This window comes from Centroberyx affinis, unplaced genomic scaffold (genome assembly GCF_046629955.1).
Source record: "Centroberyx affinis isolate AG114_WGS23_722 - 3 ecotype Tasmania unplaced genomic scaffold, CSIRO-AGI_Caff_v1 ptg000004l_1, whole genome shotgun sequence".
Taxonomy (NCBI): Eukaryota; Metazoa; Chordata; class Actinopteri; order Beryciformes; family Berycidae; genus Centroberyx; species Centroberyx affinis.
In genome coordinates, this window is record NW_027278720.1 from 92,912 (window position 1) to 111,952 (window position 19,041).

At 40.9% G+C, this 19,041-nt stretch overlaps 2 protein-coding genes across 2 annotated transcripts; both read left to right on the forward strand.

Annotated features, from left to right (window-relative positions):
• Positions 1–6,915, forward strand: LOC139640574 (cone cGMP-specific 3',5'-cyclic phosphodiesterase subunit alpha'-like). The gene is made up of 22 exons (XM_071514994.1): positions 1–468; positions 998–1,150; positions 1,854–1,943; positions 2,115–2,255; positions 2,468–2,542; positions 2,660–2,724; positions 2,898–2,964; positions 3,088–3,135; positions 3,244–3,393; positions 3,606–3,749; positions 3,887–3,952; positions 4,177–4,323; positions 4,739–4,846; positions 4,981–5,090; positions 5,254–5,341; positions 5,512–5,612; positions 5,737–5,844; positions 6,030–6,093; positions 6,183–6,257; positions 6,364–6,447; positions 6,631–6,778; positions 6,875–6,915. Exons 1-22 carry the CDS (start codon positions 1–3, stop codon positions 6,913–6,915), a joined length of 2,541 nt encoding a protein of 846 aa, XP_071371095.1.
• Positions 6,916–12,816: 5,901 nt separating this feature from the next.
• Positions 12,817–19,018, forward strand: LOC139641201 (leucine-rich glioma-inactivated protein 1-like). The gene is made up of 8 exons (XM_071515525.1): positions 12,817–13,013; positions 13,243–13,314; positions 14,034–14,105; positions 14,198–14,269; positions 15,867–15,938; positions 16,476–16,645; positions 16,797–16,961; positions 17,113–19,018. Exons 1-8 carry the CDS (start codon positions 12,817–12,819, stop codon positions 17,928–17,930), a joined length of 1,638 nt encoding a protein of 545 aa, XP_071371626.1. The 3' UTR covers positions 17,931–19,018.
• Positions 19,019–19,041: the final 23 nt, after the last annotated feature.

Genomic DNA, 19,041 nt, shown 5'->3' on the forward strand with positions numbered 1-19,041 from the left:
ATGGCAGACAAAGACAGTGTTGAGAAGTTCCTTGACAACAACCCGCAGTTTGCTAAGGAGTACTACGAAAAGAAAGTCAAGGCAGATGTGATCACTGCTGCCTTTAATAACCAGGTCCAGGTGAAAGACCCGGCCTCTTACAAGGATGTCACTTCCATCCAGGAGGCTGAGTTCATGTTTGAGCTTGTCAAGGAGCTGCAGGGCACCAACCCAATGGAAAAAGCATTGCACAAAGTTCTCCAGAGGATTGCTCTGCTGATCCAGGCTGACCGCTGCAGCTACTTTGCCTGCAGGTCCCGGAACGGCACACCTGAGCTGTCCACTCTCCTCTTTGATATAACGCCCACCAGTCCGTTTGACAAAAATCTAGTGAACCCCAATATAGAGATTGTGTTTCCCACTGACATGGGCATTGTTGGGTGGACGGCACACTCCAAGAAGCCTCAGAATATCGCAGATGTGAAGAAGGTGAGCTAATGTCAATGTGAAATTGAATGAGATGATCATTTAATACTACATTTATATGAAATGAATCAACAATACAAGTACCACAACAGTTAGGTTAGAAAGAAAATCACTTGTTTAGTTCCAGTGTATGGTCAAACAAAATGTGCATGTAGAGATAAGAAACATCAGTTGTGCTCAGGCCAAGTTGTATCCCTTGCAGTAATTGCATCCCATGCTGTATTTGAGATGAGGCATTTAAGTAAACATGAATTCATCTTGTAATTCTGTCTCAGTAAACCCTAAACACAGTCTCTCTGTACTAATGAATGTATATTGATGAAGGAACACAAATTTTCATGATTCAGACCGTATTATATCCCAACATGAATAGTGCTACTAATCCATTTGCATGAACTGAGTGTTGATCTGTACTAGAAACACATTTTGAGGGTGTTTTTCATACACTGTGAACCTTCATTGATCTTTGTGGTCAGTGTATTAAAGCATGAACTTTAACCATTCTCTTGTGGTTTTTCTTTGTTATTTTCAGGACTCTCATTTCAGTGACTTTGTGGACAAGCAGACCAAATATACCACCAAATGCATGATGACTGCTCCCATTTTAAGTGGAAAGGAGCCCATCGGTGTTGTGATGGCACTCAACAAGCAAGGTGCTAATGAATTCTCAAAGAGTGATCAGGAGGTGAGTGGGCGGGGTGCTTCTTTTTATGCCAGGTTTGCATAGTTGCTGGTCCTACCCATTGGCATTTATATTTGTGTTTTTGCCAAAATTACTCATAAACACAATCAAGTGCAGGGACTGAACTTGACTGGATTAAGAAACTGAAAATATGGCTTTAAGGTTGCAGGGTGTCAGTGCATCTGGTAGTCTATCACTGGATGTTGAGGTAGTAGACAGAAGGAATGAAAACAACTCAGCTGCTCTTGGGGAACAATCTGACAACGCTGTATTATTATAACCAACATGTTTTGGCTGCAATAGCCCTTATCATGGTTGCAGGATTACATGCATTGTCAAAGTAGTAGACCGAGACAGACCCTTTACAAAGGTCACATACTTATCTTGACTTGTAAAATTGCCAGCTTTATCCCATCAGCTTCCTGTCTCTGACCCATATATTTAGAGGCTTGACCTGGTACTTTGGGTCACCGTTATGACAGTTCAACTCATAATCCAGTTAGGGAGGAGAAACTCAGATGGTTATTTATTCTTCATAGGCCACTGTGTGACATTGCTTCTAGGAGTCATCCAGTTCACTATGAAGTGTTCCCAGAAACTTTTGTCCCAGAAAATGATTGTATATTTATTGTCATTCAAGGGTATTGATTGGAAAAATATGAATGTGTCTAATGAAACAATATGTTTTTTCCCTCATTTTCTCCAGCTTTTCAATAAATATGTGAACTTTGCCGCTGTGGTCGTTCTCCAGGCTCACACTGCTTACATGTGGGATGTAGAGTCCAGGAGAAGCCAGGTAAATAAAACACAATAAAAAAAAGTCCACTTCTCAGGTCTGGTTATTAAAAAATAAAGTATTCCAATTGTTTTCTTCATTTTCTGAATCTCTTAATGAAATAAATGGAATGATAAATGACTTCTGAGGCTTCTGTCAAAACCAAAGCAATGATTCTTTTCCTCATCATAGGTTATGCTGTGGTCAGCCAGCAAAGTGTTTGAGGAGTTGACGGATATTGAGAGACAGTTTCACAAAGCTTTGTACACAGTAAGGCAATATCTCAAGTGTGAGAGATACTCTGTGGGACTCTTGGACATGACCAAAGACAAGGTGCGTTTCACAAAATCAGAGAAAGTTTAAAACTGTAGCACTGGCAGCACTTAGTTGCTACATGCAGATTTCACAAGTTGTTCCACACACGCTAGCAACATTTTCATGAGTCTGAAATTTATCTGCAGCTGCATGTGCTGCAACACTCGTGCATTTATATTGATTATGTAGTGCAGTGCATGTCATCATGATTTTGGCCTTTTCTTCACCAGGAATTCTTTGATGAGTGGGCAATCAAACTAGGAGAGCAGGAGGCATACAAAGGCCCAAAGACACCTGATGGCAGAGTAAGCCCATGCCTGGGATTGTTATCGTAACATTATTGCCACTCCCCTACAAAGTACACTAATATGTGAACGTTTAAAAATGTAAAAAAAGACACTCTTTTATGTTATTCCATTCAGGAAATCAACTTCTACAAGATTATTGATTACCTGTTGGAGGGCAAGGAGGAGATTAAAGTTATCCCGTAAGTATCATGAGGCACTGTAGCACTGATGGCTTAACCAGTCATTTCAGACAGATATACTGTATAAGTAGGCTTCTTCCTTGAGATGCAACTTTATTTTAAATTTTTGAATGCATGCTTGGCAGTCTATTGAGAGATGTTGTACAGTAACACACTCCTGTCTGCTCTCACAGCGGCCCTCCTGCGGACCACTGGGCTCTGGTCAGTGGACTGCCAACATACGTGGCTGAGAATGGATTTGTAAGTTCCACATTCATTCCACTATTTTGTGCAAAAGTTGTATAGATGGTCTGCAATTTAATACTGTGTAAAATCGATCTACTCGTCTACAAACATGTGTATTGCCTTATTTTCTTTTCCCAGATCTGCAACATGATGAATGCCTCAGCAGATGAGTACTTCGCATTTCAGGTGAGATACTCTTGAGTGACAATTGCCCACTTGGCACTAACTGTATTTTGTCTTACAGATGCGGCACACTTGACTGTTGTTGACTAAAATAATCTTGATATTTGGCAGAAAGAGGCGGTGGATGAGACTGGATGGAAGATAAAGAATGTCCTCTCCCTCCCTATCGTCAACAAAAAGGAAGAAATAGTTGGCATTGCCACTTTCTTCAACAGGGAAGATGGCAAACCATTCGACGAGAACGATGAACAAATTACAGAAGTATGAACAGTTATCTCAACTCACTTGTGTCTCATTTTACAATTTAATTTTACATTGACCAATAATATTCCATTTTTTCATTTAGATAGTGTTGTTATTATGATAATTAACTTCTAGCCATTGTGGTAGAACTAGATAATAAGTTAAATTACATTATTCACCTGAAGTTGATGAATCTAATTCATTTGTTTTGTTGTTCTACTCATCACCAGGCCTTGACCCAGTTCCTGGGCTGGTCCACTCTGAACTGTGACACCTACGACAAACTGAACAGGACGGAGTGGAGGAAAAACGTGGCCCAGGAAATGCTCATGTACCAGACCAAGGCCACACTGAGTGACGTCCAGACCGTTCTCGTAAGCCCCACCGACATCGTTTCAACCAGATTGAAAAACTTGTCAGAATGTACACACTGTATACGAAACATGTTCTATTGGACATAGTTTAGCAGATTAAGAGATTGAGCTACATTTTAACTTTCATTTCCCTACAGAACACTCAAGAGAAGCTTGGCAACGCACCGGAGGACTGTGACCAGAAAGAGATGTACAAACTGTTGGTAAGATGATGTTGCTCTGGTGAAGATATAAGCCTAATCCTTTACTATATTGCTACTACCCATACTGTTATCAGTGATATGTAGATTTTGTGTACTTGGGAATAATGACATAATCTCTCCTCTATCTTAACGACAGAGCCATGACCTCAGGACATGTCACAGAAAAAGTCATATTTTGTTAGTGAAGCTATCCTGACTGTTTGGTCTGTTTTTCCAATGTGCAGAGGGCCAACATCCCAGAGGCCAAGAACGTGGAGCTGCTGGAGTTCCGCTTCAGTGACTTCCCCCTGTCAGAGTTCGAGCTCATCAAGTGCGGCATCCGCTGCTTCTTCGAGCTGGGGGTGGTGGAGAAGTTCAAAGTCCCAGCCGAGGTACAGTATAGTTAGGAAACCTGCCTGGATTCATTATACTCTGCCTGACGTCTGCCTGTTTGGGCAGCACACTACCTGTAATATACTGAACAGACCACCAGATATAGTTTTAGATATAGATATAGATATAGTGCATTTTGAGCTGGATGAGTTCAAAAAGGTAACAATTTCTCTAGAAGTGCTGTCTGCAAGGTTTCACTGAACTTTAGATAAAATCTGTTATTTGTGTTTGTAACTATGGAGGAATGACAGATGCTAAATGTGATGTTGCATTTTACACTGGCTGATATAGCTGGCTATGTAACCGGAGGTCCATGGGTTGTGAGTCAAGGCTCTGCATATGATCTACACTTTTGAACTGACAATGCAAAGAATCATCACAGTTCTGTTTTGCCTTCTCACTTCTGTCATTCAGATCCTGACAAGGTGGATGTACACCGTTTACAAGGGATACCGTGACATCACCTACCACAACTGGAGGCATGGCTTCAATGTTGGCCAAACCATGTTCACGCTGCTGATGGTGTGTCAGATATCTCTTTGGGCCCTATTATTATTTGTATTCATTATTGTTTGTGCAGGACCTGAGCGGAATGTACAAATTGTTTTTATGTCAATGGACTAATGTATAATTCAGGATTCTCTGTTCCTCAACAGACAGGTAAACTGAAGAAGTATTACTCTGATCTTGAGGCCTTTGCCATGGTTGCTGCCGGATTCTGCCATGATATCGACCACAGAGGCACTAACAACCTCTATCAGACAAAGTAAGAGTCCACTTGGTCATTTTCAGAAGAAATTACTGACATTTCGATGACTGACTGACATTTCGATGACTGAAAAATAATAAAACTTTGGAAAATACTGATCATGTGCTGTGGGAGAAAAAGTGATGTTGAGGTACAGATTTTCCTGGTGACTTTCTTGCAGGAGTGCATCCCCACTGGCAAAGCTCCACAGCACTTCAGTTATGGAGCGGCATCATCTTGAGTACAGTAAGACCCTGATGGAGGATGAGGTGGGTCCTTTAATATTCTGCTTATAAGCTTTATATATTTGCCATTTGTGTTTTGAAACAGACAAAAAAGCTGTTTGTGAATTTTTATTTACTGTAAGCAGATTTTTGGCAGAGACCTAAAGTACGCTGATGACTAACCTTTGGCGTCTTTCTTCCGCTATCGTCCACAGGACCTCAACATCTTCCAGAACCTTCAGAAGCGTCAATTTGAGACGGTGCAGCATCTGTTTGAAATCTGCATAATTGCCACTGATCTGGCCCTCTATTTCAAGTAAGAAACGTTTGCATTAGCTGTGAGTGAGATATGTCCCACATTATTTATTCATGACCTTCAAAGATCTTTGAAAAGACCAAAGAACCAATGCCCTGTAACTTCCTTGTGCCTTGTCTTTCAGGAAGAGGACAATGTTCCAGAAACTTGTGGAAACCGTAGAACCGATGGCAGATGAGAAGGAAAAGGTCGGCTTCATCGCCAACAATGCAACCAGGAAGGAGATTATCATGTAAATACATAATTCATCAGCCCCTTGAGACATAGCCACTTAAATAGTCTTGTCGTCTGACCATTTCACTGGCTTTACAACAGATGACTGCGCCCAATCAAGGAATTCATATATACCATTCCCCGTTGCTATACTACACTATCTGCCATTCAAAATGTCCTTGCATACTGTTGGATCTTCCACAGGGCAATGATGATGACGGCTTGTGATCTGTCAGCCATTACTAAGCCATGGGAGGTCCAGAGCAAGGTCTGTTCAGTTCTTAGTATGGCCGATGATTTTCCACACTCTTACTTCATTACAAACCATCAGCCACTCATCGGTTCTCTTGATTCTAGGTCGCTCTGATGGTGGCGGCTGAGTTTTGGGAGCAGGGAGACCTGGAAAGGACGGTTCTTGATCAGCAGCCCATTGTAAGAGCTTAAAAACTATTATTTTAGATGTTGCCTATACTGTATGTGTTGTGATTTCCACAAATCCTTTTAAAATCATAATAATAATTTCCTGCTCCTTCCTCAGCCAATGATGGATAGAAACCATGCTGAAGAACTACCCAAGATGCAGTGTGGTTTCATTGATTTCGTCTGCTCCTTTGTGTACAAGGTAAGCCAAAACATACAGTTGAAATCATGTTGAAAGGTCAGTTTGTACAATATTTCTTGGTTTGTTTTCCTGTGAAATCTTTCACACAATCTCCTTCTCTTTCTCTCTCTCCTTCCTTCTTTGTCTGCATGTGTGCATCTGCATGTATCTGTGTGCTTGTGTTTACCTGCTGCATGTCTGCAGGAGTTCTCTCGGTTCCACAAGGAGATCGACCCCATGTTTACCGGGCTAAACAACAACAGGGCAGAGTGGAGAGCGCTGGCGGACGTGCATGAGGCCAAGCTAAAGGCTATTGAAGATGAGAAGAAAAGGCTGGAAGGTGGAGACCAAGGTGAGTGCCGCTGTCTGAAAATCATCTCTTCTGCTCATGCCGTACTTGCATTGTCTTCCCTCTCTCACTGTCTTTTCTCGTTTGTTCCTCTTTCAGCAGAGGAGGGCGGGAAGTCAAAGACGTGTACTGTCTGCTAGACCTGCCACTGAAGCACTTATGAATGTTTGCCTGGATGTATATTTTATACAGTATGTGTATATGCATGAGAGAAAGAATTTCAGAGAATTATTTAACCATCCCATTCATAATATGAAAAATTTGATTATTTTTATATGCTGTAGTGTTTAACTCTTCTTACTCCTGATACAGACCGCAATTTGAATTGAAAGCAAGTCTTGAGTACATACTTATTATGAATACCATCATTTAGCATTATTCTTGTATATAGTTCTTGTAACATAAAAAAACGGCACTGAATGGAACTTTCAGTCATTAAAAGGAGAGTATATATCTGTATTTTATTATAACATGTATTTATATTTAATATGCAATAAGGATATTTAGCTCAATTAGACTGGATTTGGGCATCATGATATTAAAATAGAGATGTTACTAGAGAGCAATTTTATACTGTGAATTTGATGCAGTTGGAATTGGAATTTTTTTTGGAATATTAACACTAGTCTATACACTATTATTATATCACATTATATGAATATTTGTCAACTGAGTTTTTTATGCTCTGTGACAAATATAAGGTTGTTGTCTCTTACTTCTTGCTTTCATTTAGCAAGTAGTGCTTTCAAAATTTCAGACATATGTCCCTGGCAAATGGGTGAGAGATGTAAGAAGATTTGACTGAATTGGATTTGGTTATAAGCCAGTTGGAGCCCCGCGGCTTTCCTTTTTAAGTCCCTTGCTTACATAAAGTAAAACACTGCTGTCCTGCTCAGAAGTCAGGGATGAATGTCCACAGCACATGTGTCACTTACTGCACAGGAAGGTGGCATGAGGAAACTTTATGCAACTGGCAGAGTAAGAAGCCACTCTTTACTGTTTATAAAAATGATATTGTTTGGGTGTGCAACAAAATATTAATCATATTGTGTTTGCTTAACATTGAAATGCATTAAGTTTTCTCTTTCCAAATCCTGTCTCGCAGATTTCCCATAGCAGAGAAATTGTGACTTGTGGCTGCACATAGCAGAAAAAAATAACATTTTATTGTATTCTATTCTCAGATGCACCTGTTACGCTCTTTAACCTAAGAACATATTAATGAATGTAACCTTTGTGATCAGGTTTGACACTATGACACCTGTATATCTTTCAGTACATATGATTATGTGTGCATTAGCATCATGTTGTATGAAGCCTCAAAAAAGTGAATAAAGTTTATTTTCAAAGCATGTTAATTTTGTACCTTGAAAGTTCATTTTAGCACACTGTGCGTTCTGAAAACTGGAACAAGGAAGGTTGTGATTAATCAAGTTTGGCGTAAAGGAAATGTATTAATCGTGTTTAATTTCAGCTCCAGCATGGTTGTATTGTAAATGCTATATCAGCCTTTTTCTGTCTGTCTATGGCAATAGAATATAGTACAATATTAAGAACACTGCCTCAGTGTAAACTACAGTATATTCACTGCTGAAAGCCAGCTAAGAAGGGCTTGAGAGAGTAGTGTTGACCAAACATCTCCCTAATCAGCTGGCTAACAAGCTTAACAAGCTGATATTCATTCACCAAATATATACATCCTATTTTCAGAATGAACAGGATGGCTATATATGGCTATGGTCTGTTTCTGAAGACAACATACTTCCTGTAAAATATGATTTTTTTGTTTGTTTCTTTGTTTGTGTTTTATTCTTCCTATTCAGCTATATCCATAGCCATGCCTCGGCCCTCCAGCTCATTCCCCCTCACCCACACTCACACACCTCATGACCCATCTTGACCTGCATTATCTTTAAGCTCACAGGTTGCAAATACACTATCTGCAGCACAAGGCTTACTGTAAATGATTGGATTATTTCACATGTCTCCATTGCAGGCTGCCTTTCACAAATTTGTATTTCTGTCAGCCTGTCTGCCTGCTGGTCTGCCGGTCAGTCTGTCTGTCTACAAAGGGATGTGTGTGTTTATTAGCTATTTTCAGTATGCACACAGAGCCATGTGCTTGGAGTGTTTGGCATGTTGAATGACCCCAGCTTGGGAAAGCCATCAGATGTTGCAGTGCGTCATATGAGAGGCTGAGCCTGATTTCATGCAGGCTCAGCCTCCCTGCTGCCTCCTACTGCACCTGAAGACCTGAAGCTGAATGTAAACGTGATGTGATACTGACATGACTGGGGCAACTTCTTAGTACTACAAAAATGATCCAGAATATCACTGTACACATAAAAATGTTGAAAACAGTTTATTTTCTGTGATTTGGATGAAAGAGTTTCAGCAGTAGAATTTCGACATTTCGCAACATTCTGCACTGATGTCACACATTTAAATTTACATTTTTCGGTATTTAGCTAATGCTCTTATCCAAAACAAGCTATAACTAAAATAATCTTACATCTCTGGACTGCCAAGATTACAAGCAACCAATAGAAAGGAGTGTAAGGATCAAAGTCACAGTATCCCGACAAGAAAAACAAATATTCCTGTGCTTTGACTGAATGAATATGAAACTACTTCACCATCACAAAATAAATTCCTGGCAAAAGGAACACCAAAGATTCAGTGATCAGTAGGATTTTTCCACTGTGACATGATGGAGCAAAATAATGAGTTGAAATATTGTGAGTCTTCACAGAATCCCCAATTATTTCACTTTTAATGTTTTAAAATGGATGTTAAAATTGAGTTCTCCCTTTCAAATCAAAGCGTGACGATATAAAATAGCAAAGCAGTGCACTCTTTCGTATTAAGAATTCAGGAAATGTGTTTTTTGTGATTATCTCTTTGGCTGCAAAGAAAATAAACTTAGAGGATGGAGAGAGAGAGAGAGAGAGAGAGAGAGAGAGAGAGAGACAGAGGAGGTCCCCCTTGCTAAGCCAGTCTGGTGATTAGTGTTGACAGGTGGCGTGTCAACTTCATAGTTCATACGGGAAGCAGAAAGTGTTTCAGTTACAAAACCCCAGCAGGCGCGTCATAGGAGATAAGCCAGCTTTGAAGACTGACAGGACACCTTGAGACAGCATCCAGGTCAGAGGTCAAACATCAAAACATGACAAGGATGTGTCGACTCATCACTGCGCTGCTTTCATGCTTTCATTGTTGGGAGGTGTGTGGAGTTATAGCTGTGGTCCTTTTTATATCAGTTTAAAAATGTTCACCCCTTTTTCTATGGAAGAGGATTAATTAGGCCCACATGTGAACAATTACTTTGAGTTCTGAGATCAATCTCAGAATTCTGAGATTGAAGTCAGAATTCTGAGTTTAAGTCAGAATTCTGAGTTTAAGTCAGAATTCTGAGAATAAAGCCAGAATCTCAGAATTCTGAGAATAAAGCCAGAATTCTGAGTTTAAAGTCAGAATTCTTAGAATAAAGTCAGAATCAGAATTCTGAGTTACATTTTTTCACATGTGGCCCTAATCCTCTGCCACATTTTCCACCTCTGTAATTTAGAACATTTAACAATAATGGTATTATGATTATGATGATGATGATGATGATGATGATGATGATGATGATGATGATGATAATAATTATCATTATCATTGTTTTTGACTTTTTTTATCCAATCAAAAGAAATAACAATGGGAATTTTGAAAAGCAGAAAGCCAGGGTGTGATTAGAAAACTGAAACTCCTTCCAACTGAAATCCAAAGAATGAAGACCTGAGAACTCACACGTCAATCAACCTCTGACAAGGCCAAACCTTGGATCTACACTTCCCTCTAGTGGGGAGGTCGGCCCCTCAGTGAAGGTAGATGGCTGAATGGCTGTTATATACAGTATGTATATTGTATGTATATATAATATTATTATGTATATAATATTCCTTTATTTATCCAGGGAAAGTCGACTGAGCACACTTTCTCTTTTCCAGCAACACCCTGTTCCCCATTCATACAGTTGCACACATTCACACCTGGGAGCTACAGCACAATCACACCAAATGTGAATAACATGAATGTTTCAATGAGAAATGCTTTTATTTTCAGTCTTAGTCTTTTTTGGCCACCATTGACTTAAATACATATTAGTGAAGTCATCCACATTCATATATAGTAGTTATTAACAGACAGGAGGCAAGAGCAATCCAAAAAGCTGGGCAGCCTCCAAAAAGTCACGATCACATGAAGAAGACAACACCAGACTCAGAAGTATCAATAGCTGTGGACATCACTGTGGCAAAATGGTTGCTTGACAGTGTGTGTTCTATTCTGGTGATGAATGCTGGCATTTATGAAGCACAGACACTACCCATCAACTTCCAGCACAACAATAATATCCAGTGTTCTCCATTTAGTCCAATAGCTGCTTGGAAAAACAGGGTATATTATACATTTATGACTTTCATTCCATTCCAGCTTCTCCATATCCATATTTTCTCCTTTCATAAGTAAGTAGCTTCCTTTAAGAGTATCTTTTTCACTGATAATAGCTTCATTCTTCCACCCCATCTGAAACAGCCAGCAGCATATACCATGGAAAACTCCCAGTGCCTGAACTGCTACCAGGAATGCCGTGCTTTCATCTTACAGGCTAAATTGTATTATCACCATAAACAGACATTGGATATCAAATGTTCTAATCAGATCAGGGCTGGAGAGACTGGAGGACCAGAGCAGCACGTCTCTATTCAGAGGCCTTTTAAAGACCCTCGCACACAGCTCTTCCCAGAACCGTCTGAGGCAGGCCTGCCAAGCACAGTGGGTAAACATATTAATCTCAGAGCTCTGGGGGATGCAGAAATTAGATGGTCAGAACCTTTAGAGCTCCCAGAGGATCCTGGGTAGCCCAGCTGCGCACAGTCATGTCCGGCATGTGAGAGGACCAGCGTCTCTCTTCTGGACGTTCCCATGGTAGTTTTGGGGCTGTGTGGCGTTGTGAAATCAACAACATGACGCTGTGCAGTAAAGCAGGATGCACAGGGTGAGGGCCCAAAGACCCAGACTCTGATAACCTGGGGTGTGTGTGGGGGATGGGGGGTGTTTCATTGAGGCTATACTATAAGCAGAGCAGCTGTCAATAGGATGACAGTGGGCTTCCCCACACCCCTCCATCAGAGGGCAAGCTCACATTCATTATTTACATCCCCCAATCACCATGGAAACCACAAACCATGAAAGAAACCTTTGAGCTTGCTGCAAATTAAAAAAAAAACACCCAGATTGTGTATTAAATCTATTGAAGTGTTAGAATAGAATCTCAGTCATGAAATAGAGGGGTCTAATAATAATAATAATACCAATGATAATAATAATAATAATCCTAATGATAATAATAATAACATAATTTAGGCCCAATGTATTTGCTGTCCAATGGTCTACACTGAATGACATTATAATTCTGTTTTGATAATATCAGTTCATTTCCATTGGATTTCCCTCCCACTCCCCGCATAGAAAGACAGTATGCGTCTGCGCTATAGGCAACATCTGCTGGCTCATACATGGGCTTCCATCCCGACGCATTTCCACAGCTGATTCACGAAAAATTACACAAGCCGTGTCGGGCGGAATCCTCCAGGAGCCTGAATTATAGGCGTGGTTTTGGATGGAGATGCTCCGTCGGCTCCCGCTGGGAAACCCACCTGCCCTCACACCGCTTTATTGTCACCGTGCCAGCTGGTCTTTTCCTTGAGCTTTAACCTGAGCGTCTATTTCAATTGGATCTTTTTTTCACAGTATACATATTAATAATTTCTTCTCCTGGAGGTGTAGCGTATCACAGCACTCGCGACATACGGGGCGTCCGACTTGCTGGATGAAATTACCTTCGAGGCAGCGGCGCACGGCACTTGGCGATAATAAACAAGAGCGGATAAAGCCTCGCTTGGCCTCCAGGAGCAGATAGAGGGACCGCAGCGGAGACCCTGGTTCATGTGTAGGATTATTCGACGCACAGGTCGCGCCCGCAGCGGTTCGCAAGGATGGGAAATGCAAACAAGATTCCCAAAAGATTGCCGTGGCTTGGCGTACTTCTGGTGGCGTCTGTTTTACTTGTAGTGGACAGCAAGAGAGCCAGGCAGCCCCGTTGTCCCTCATCATGTACATGTACCAAAGATAACGCGTTGTGCGAGAGCGCAGGACTGATCCCTCGCAGCTTTCCCTCCGATGTCATATCACTGTAAGTCATATTTTTCATTACGCATGTTTTATTTCCCAGGGATAATAAATTCCTAACCAGTGATTGTCATTACAGACAATTAAAGCGCATGATCGGCCCTATTTGCTGGCTAAAACATGCATTTCATATGTATGCAGTTGCACAGTAACAGATCCTAATCAAGGAATAGACTGTAATGACTATTTCTCTGAGACAGTATGTTTAATCTGCCTGCCGTGTTTCCCCACAGATCATTCGTGAAGTCTGAATTCAGTGAAATCCCTAAAGAGAGCTTCATCCACACGCCTGCCCTGCATCTCCTGTGAGAAATCTCCCTGGAGCTTTTTGTTCTTCATTCTTTGTTACATGCTGTCAGTCGCCTGTGAGGTGATCAACGCCATGTTTAAATGGACAACAGATCTCTCCCTCATGATAATCCCACAGTGTTAGTAATGGAAGATATTAGGGTGTGTTGGTTTGATTGTGGAACATGAAAAATGTGATGTTCTTTTTGGAGAAGATGGAAATTCTCCCTACATGATTTCCCTACATGATGATGCTTTTGTCACGTTGGATATCAGTGTAGATTATGCTACATCCCCTGCTGGGCCTACATCCTACATGATGTTTCTGTTATAGCTTAAAATACATTGTGAACAAGGCCTTAGCATGATGCTTATTTAAGGGGGAATCCCTCCTTTGAAGAGGGAATCCCCTTCTCTCCTGTCTCATGGAGTGGGGTATTGACTGAGTCATTGTGTCCTTCAAAACAAACATGTAAGACTGGAGGAATCCTATTGGAGTGATGCTGCTTGCCTTTATTTTAGCTGAATTCATTTGTAATTAGTGGCAGGAAGAGGGCAGAATGGAAAAGGTTTTCTATCAGGCATGCTGGTTTTTCTAAGTATAATTTGGGATGGCAGTTTATTATTCAATTATGTGAACCTGATAATTCTTTCAATTATAAATATGCACATATTGTATAACACTTGTATAATGCATGTGAGTGTTAACTATTGATCAACGCTGGTGTTTCCACAGCCTTTTCACAGCCAACACCTTTGACTCTATAAACGAGGATGCTTTCCTTGGACTTCCTCATCTGGAGTATCTGTGAGTAAATGACACTAGTTTACCCATAAATCCATCTTCGTCATCAGCGGCATTGCTTCCTTCCTCATACATTTACTCTATCCCCTTTTCAGATTCATTGAAAACAACCAAATCAAGTCGATATCACCACATGCTTTCCGTGGGCTGAAAACTTTAGTACATCTGTAAGTATAAATTTATCAACGGCTAGTAGGAATAGTAGCTGGAAAAAGAGGAGATACTGTAGTAGACATATTTGTGTTTAAAAACTTAAGAACCATGTGATGAATTTATTTATTTCTTTTTCATATTTTTTTTTTATCACAGATGGTGTCTTGGGCAAGAGAGACAATGTTATTGTTATTTTTAGGATGATCTCTGCATGTTTGTATCAGTAGTTAGTATTATCCTCTGTCAGCAGGTGCAGTGAAAGTGCTGGGCCAGTGAAATTCAGGCTAAGTCGGTTTATTACACAACATTAATTGCCACATAGACATTTCCCTAGACAACAATAACAGCATGCAGCTGTGAAGCGGCTGAAGTAGCTGCTGAATATCTGCTGTTGTCAGATACTCTGTATCGTATTTAGTAGGACTGTCGTAAAACAGCAGTCCATGTCAATTTCAAGACCGGATCAATTCGAGTTCAAGTCAAGATCAGGTCCAAAGAAAGTTGACACCAAGTCAAGACCAAAATCAGAGCAAAATGAGTCCTGTTCAAGACAAGACCAAAATAGGCAGTAAATACTGTACATATCTTTACAAATGTCAAAATAACGATGAAGGAGTTTCTTAAAGATGAACAGAGATGTACATGTATTTGTAAATCCACTCTGTCCTTCAACTTCCAACTAATTAATGCATAGAAGTTTGAGGCCCCTTACATACATGTTTCTAAAGGTGAAATCCCTTTAGAAACTTTTGTATGTAGCACTGGGGAGAAAATAAACAAAACATCATCAAATTATCCATTTTTAATAGGTAGGGAAAAAGTCAAGTCAGCATCCAATGGTGGTCAACCAAGACAAGTCCAAGATTTTAAAGAGACTCAAGATCAAGACCAGACTTGAGTACTGCAGCCCTGATATTCAGTCTATCAAAGAAAAGCATGAGCCTAGTGTTGATTCTAGGAGTTTTAATATTAGAGCTGCATACTGTGAAAATACACGTACAGTATGCCATTATCCAAGCACAGCGGTGTCAACCGTCTTGTGCATGAGATATACTTTTTTCCTCTTATTTTGTAGCTGTGAAAGCCATAGTATGGCTGAGGTGGCAGATCTAAAAATAACTTATGTTTCCCCAAACTCGCAATAAGCAATTTTCCTGCCTCCAAGTTCCAGGGTGGCAATATGTGCCCAAGCTCTGTAACATCTTCTACTGCAAGGAAACGCTGCATAACCACATCCAAATTCGGATTGTGTAACTTAAGTTCCTCTCACATCTTGCTGCACTGAACTGTTTACATTTACATTTTTAACATTTACCTGACAGTTTTGTTCATAGCAACTTACAATTTGTATTATTAGCATTGTAGCCTTGTAATAAAACAGTGTAAAAACAAATGCTAAGAACAAGAAAGAGGATTAAGTGACTGAATGTTTTAGTTTTAGTAGTATGAAGAGGAAACTAAGAGCTAATTAAATGCAGGCAGGATAGGAATGTCTGGGGGAGGTGCGGTAAGGTGCATTCTGAAGAGATGATGGAAGAAGACCGCAGTCCGGATTGTGTTCAAGTTATCAATGACTACAGCATGGTTGACAATTTTTACTCTCATTTTCAGGAGTCTGGCCTACAACAATCTGGAGACTCTGCCCAAAGATGTATTCAAGGGTCTTGAGGCCTTGACCAAAGTGTAAGTATGAATTTTATAGCCACTAAAGCCATGGCCATGGCACTATGGTGAAACAGATGAATTGCATAGTGTTACATAAGTCTTACTGTACTGTATTGTGGACAATGTCTTTCTGTATAGTGTGCTATATATGGAACAGCTCATCATTATTCCACTTCAGCCAAGACTTGAAAAATGTGTGGGCAGCTGGTGCATTGAACATCATTAAAATTACATGCGATATTGCGGAAGAGAGAGAGTATGCGATCTATCACCCACTGAGGAAGTTCTGCTCTCCTTACCCCCTCTTGACATTAATGAGAGCGCAGCGTCCGTTTCCACAGTCACGCACAGATACCACTCGTCTGCATGCAGCATACTCCTCTCATAAGACCATTAAGGTGTGCTCTTTTCATCCTGAGACTGAGAGAGGAAGAGAGGCGATGCCAGCAATTATACTTCAATGCCAGCAGATTGTGACACTAAAATTAACACAGAGTTGAGAGCAGGCCGGCTTTTCAGGGATTAGAGACTAGCTTTTGTGGTTTCCTCCCTCAGAGACCTGCGGGGGAACCAGTTCACCTGTGACTGTAAGCTGAAGTGGCTGGTGGAGTGGATGTACCACACCAATGCCACCGTGGACCAGATTTATTGTAAAGGCCCAGCCTCCCATCTGGACAAGAAGATCAATGACCTGGTGCCGCAGTCCTTCGACTGCATCACCACAGGTGATTATAGGCTAAGTGACACAAGAGAAATCACTGTCAAAGATTTCAATATTTGTATTTTACGTTAATTCCAACCAGCTTTTTTAATGTATTTCACTAGATTATTGTTTTCCAATAAGCAACTTTCGGTGTGTTTTTGTTTCTCTCACAGAGTTTGCTTCCTACCAATCCCTCAAGTTTGAATCTATATCTGTGGAGGCATTTTCCTTTGGGAGTGACCAGTATGTGGTGTTTGCTCAGCCCTTCATTGGGAAATGCAGTTTTCTGGAGTGGGATCATGTGGAGATGGTCTTCAGAAACTTTGATGATATTGACAGTGAGTAAACAGTTTCAAATACATACTGTAGTTGTGGAAAGGGTGTGTGAGGGTGTTTGAGTGGGGAGGCGAGTTTGGAAGAGGAATGCACCACTAGATGGAGACATGCATCCATAGTATCTTTTTTATCCCCTCTCTTTCTCCTCCCTAGGCACCTCCACAGTGATTTGCAAACCTCTGGTTATTGACAACCAGCTCTTTATCATTGTGGCTCAGTTGTTTGGTGGCTCACACATCTATAAGCGCGACATCTCCGCCAACAAGTTCATCAAGATCCAAGACATTGACATCCTCAAAATCCGCAAACCCAACGATGTTGAGACATTCCGCATAGATGGAGAGTCCTTCTTCGTCATCGCTGACAGCTCCAAGGCCGGGTCGACCACCATCTACAAGTGGAACGGTAACGGCTTCTACTCTCACCAGTCGCTCCACCCGTGGTACCGGGACACAGATGTGGAGTACATGGAGATCTCTTCCAAACCTCACCTGATCCTGTCCAGCAGCTCCCAGAGGCCAGTCATCTACCAGTGGAACAAAGGCACCAAGCTGTTCGACCGGCGCACCGACATCCCAGAGATGGAGGATGTCTATGCTGTGAAGCACTTCCAGGTCAAGAACGACCTCTTCATCTGTCTGACGCGCTTCATCGGCGACTCCAAGGTGATGCGCTGGGACGGGGCCCTCTTCCGGGAGCTGCAGACCATGCCCTCGCGCGGCTCCATGGTGTTCCAGCCCTTCACTGTGGGCAGCTGGCAGTACGCCATCCTGGGCAGCGACTACTCCTTCACCCAGGTGTACCGCTGGGACGCCAAGAAGGGCCAGTTTGACCATTTCCAGGAGCTCAACATCCAGGCGCCCAGGGCCTTCTCCCCCGTCTCCATAGACAACCGGCAGTTCCTGCTGGCCTCCAGTTTCAAAGGGAAGACGCAGATCTATGAGCACCTGGTCATTGATCTGAGCAATTGAACGACTGATTGCTTGACTGGTTGGTTGGTTGGTTGGTTGATAGGTTATTTGACTGATTGGTTATTGTATATGAAGTTGGATGTTGAAGCAGACAAGGTGCTGTTTATACAGGAGTGAAAGGGATTATTAGTTGAATCCTAACTTGAGAACGACAGGCATTACTCTTATTCCTTTTTTAAAATCTTCCATTGATATCAGTGCATGATAAATGTGAGAGTTGAGTTAAATGCATGTATCTCAAGTTAGGATTAGACCCAATGTTGTCAGATGTTAATGCATGACCAGGCCTCAAGAAGGCCATCCCATCCTGATGAATGCAACGCTTGAAACATCCATGTTCGTTAATCCATTAAATCTAGCATTGGCCAGTAGGTTTTTTTTGTGTTCAACCATTCATGTGACTTAACACTGTTTATACATTTGTAATCTCATATATTTCTCTAGGGAAAGGAATAAACAAATGGTACTTTTTAATCTATTAATATGTTTAGCTGAACAAATCTGCCAAAATGAAATGTTTACATTTTTCTGTCTTTCCACTTGTAAGCTAAATGATTTGTAAATGAAGCTTTTGTAAGTTAAAGAGGGACCACGCCAGTTAGATACATATTTGTTAAGGAGATTGATATCGTTTTAAAATTATGTTTATAGTTTGGAAAATATCAACGGAAATGTTGTGTGAGGATCTACCTGTATATCCTTGCAACTTACATTTTTATTGTTAATGGTTTGTACAACATTTAAAGTATTGACAAAAGTTAACATTAACACTGTGTTTTTCATAATATGTATGGAAAAACTTTTGGAGTGTGTTTGGAACTATTTTCACAACTTGGGGAATTGAAATGAAAAACTGAGGATATTGTTAATAATGTTACCTTTGACTAACACATGTATGCAAAATACAACAATTGTATCACATTAGGAGTAAGTTATTGACTAATACCATGCTATTTAGACCGAATAAAGGTTTACGTCTCATCTGAGCTCCCTGCTGGCACTGTGTAGCATGACAATGCTTCAATGTGAAATATCAACCCCAGGTCCTCCAAGCAAATTGACACACACTGGTACATGCACTTCATCCCTTGAGCAAAACTGTCATCTTTAA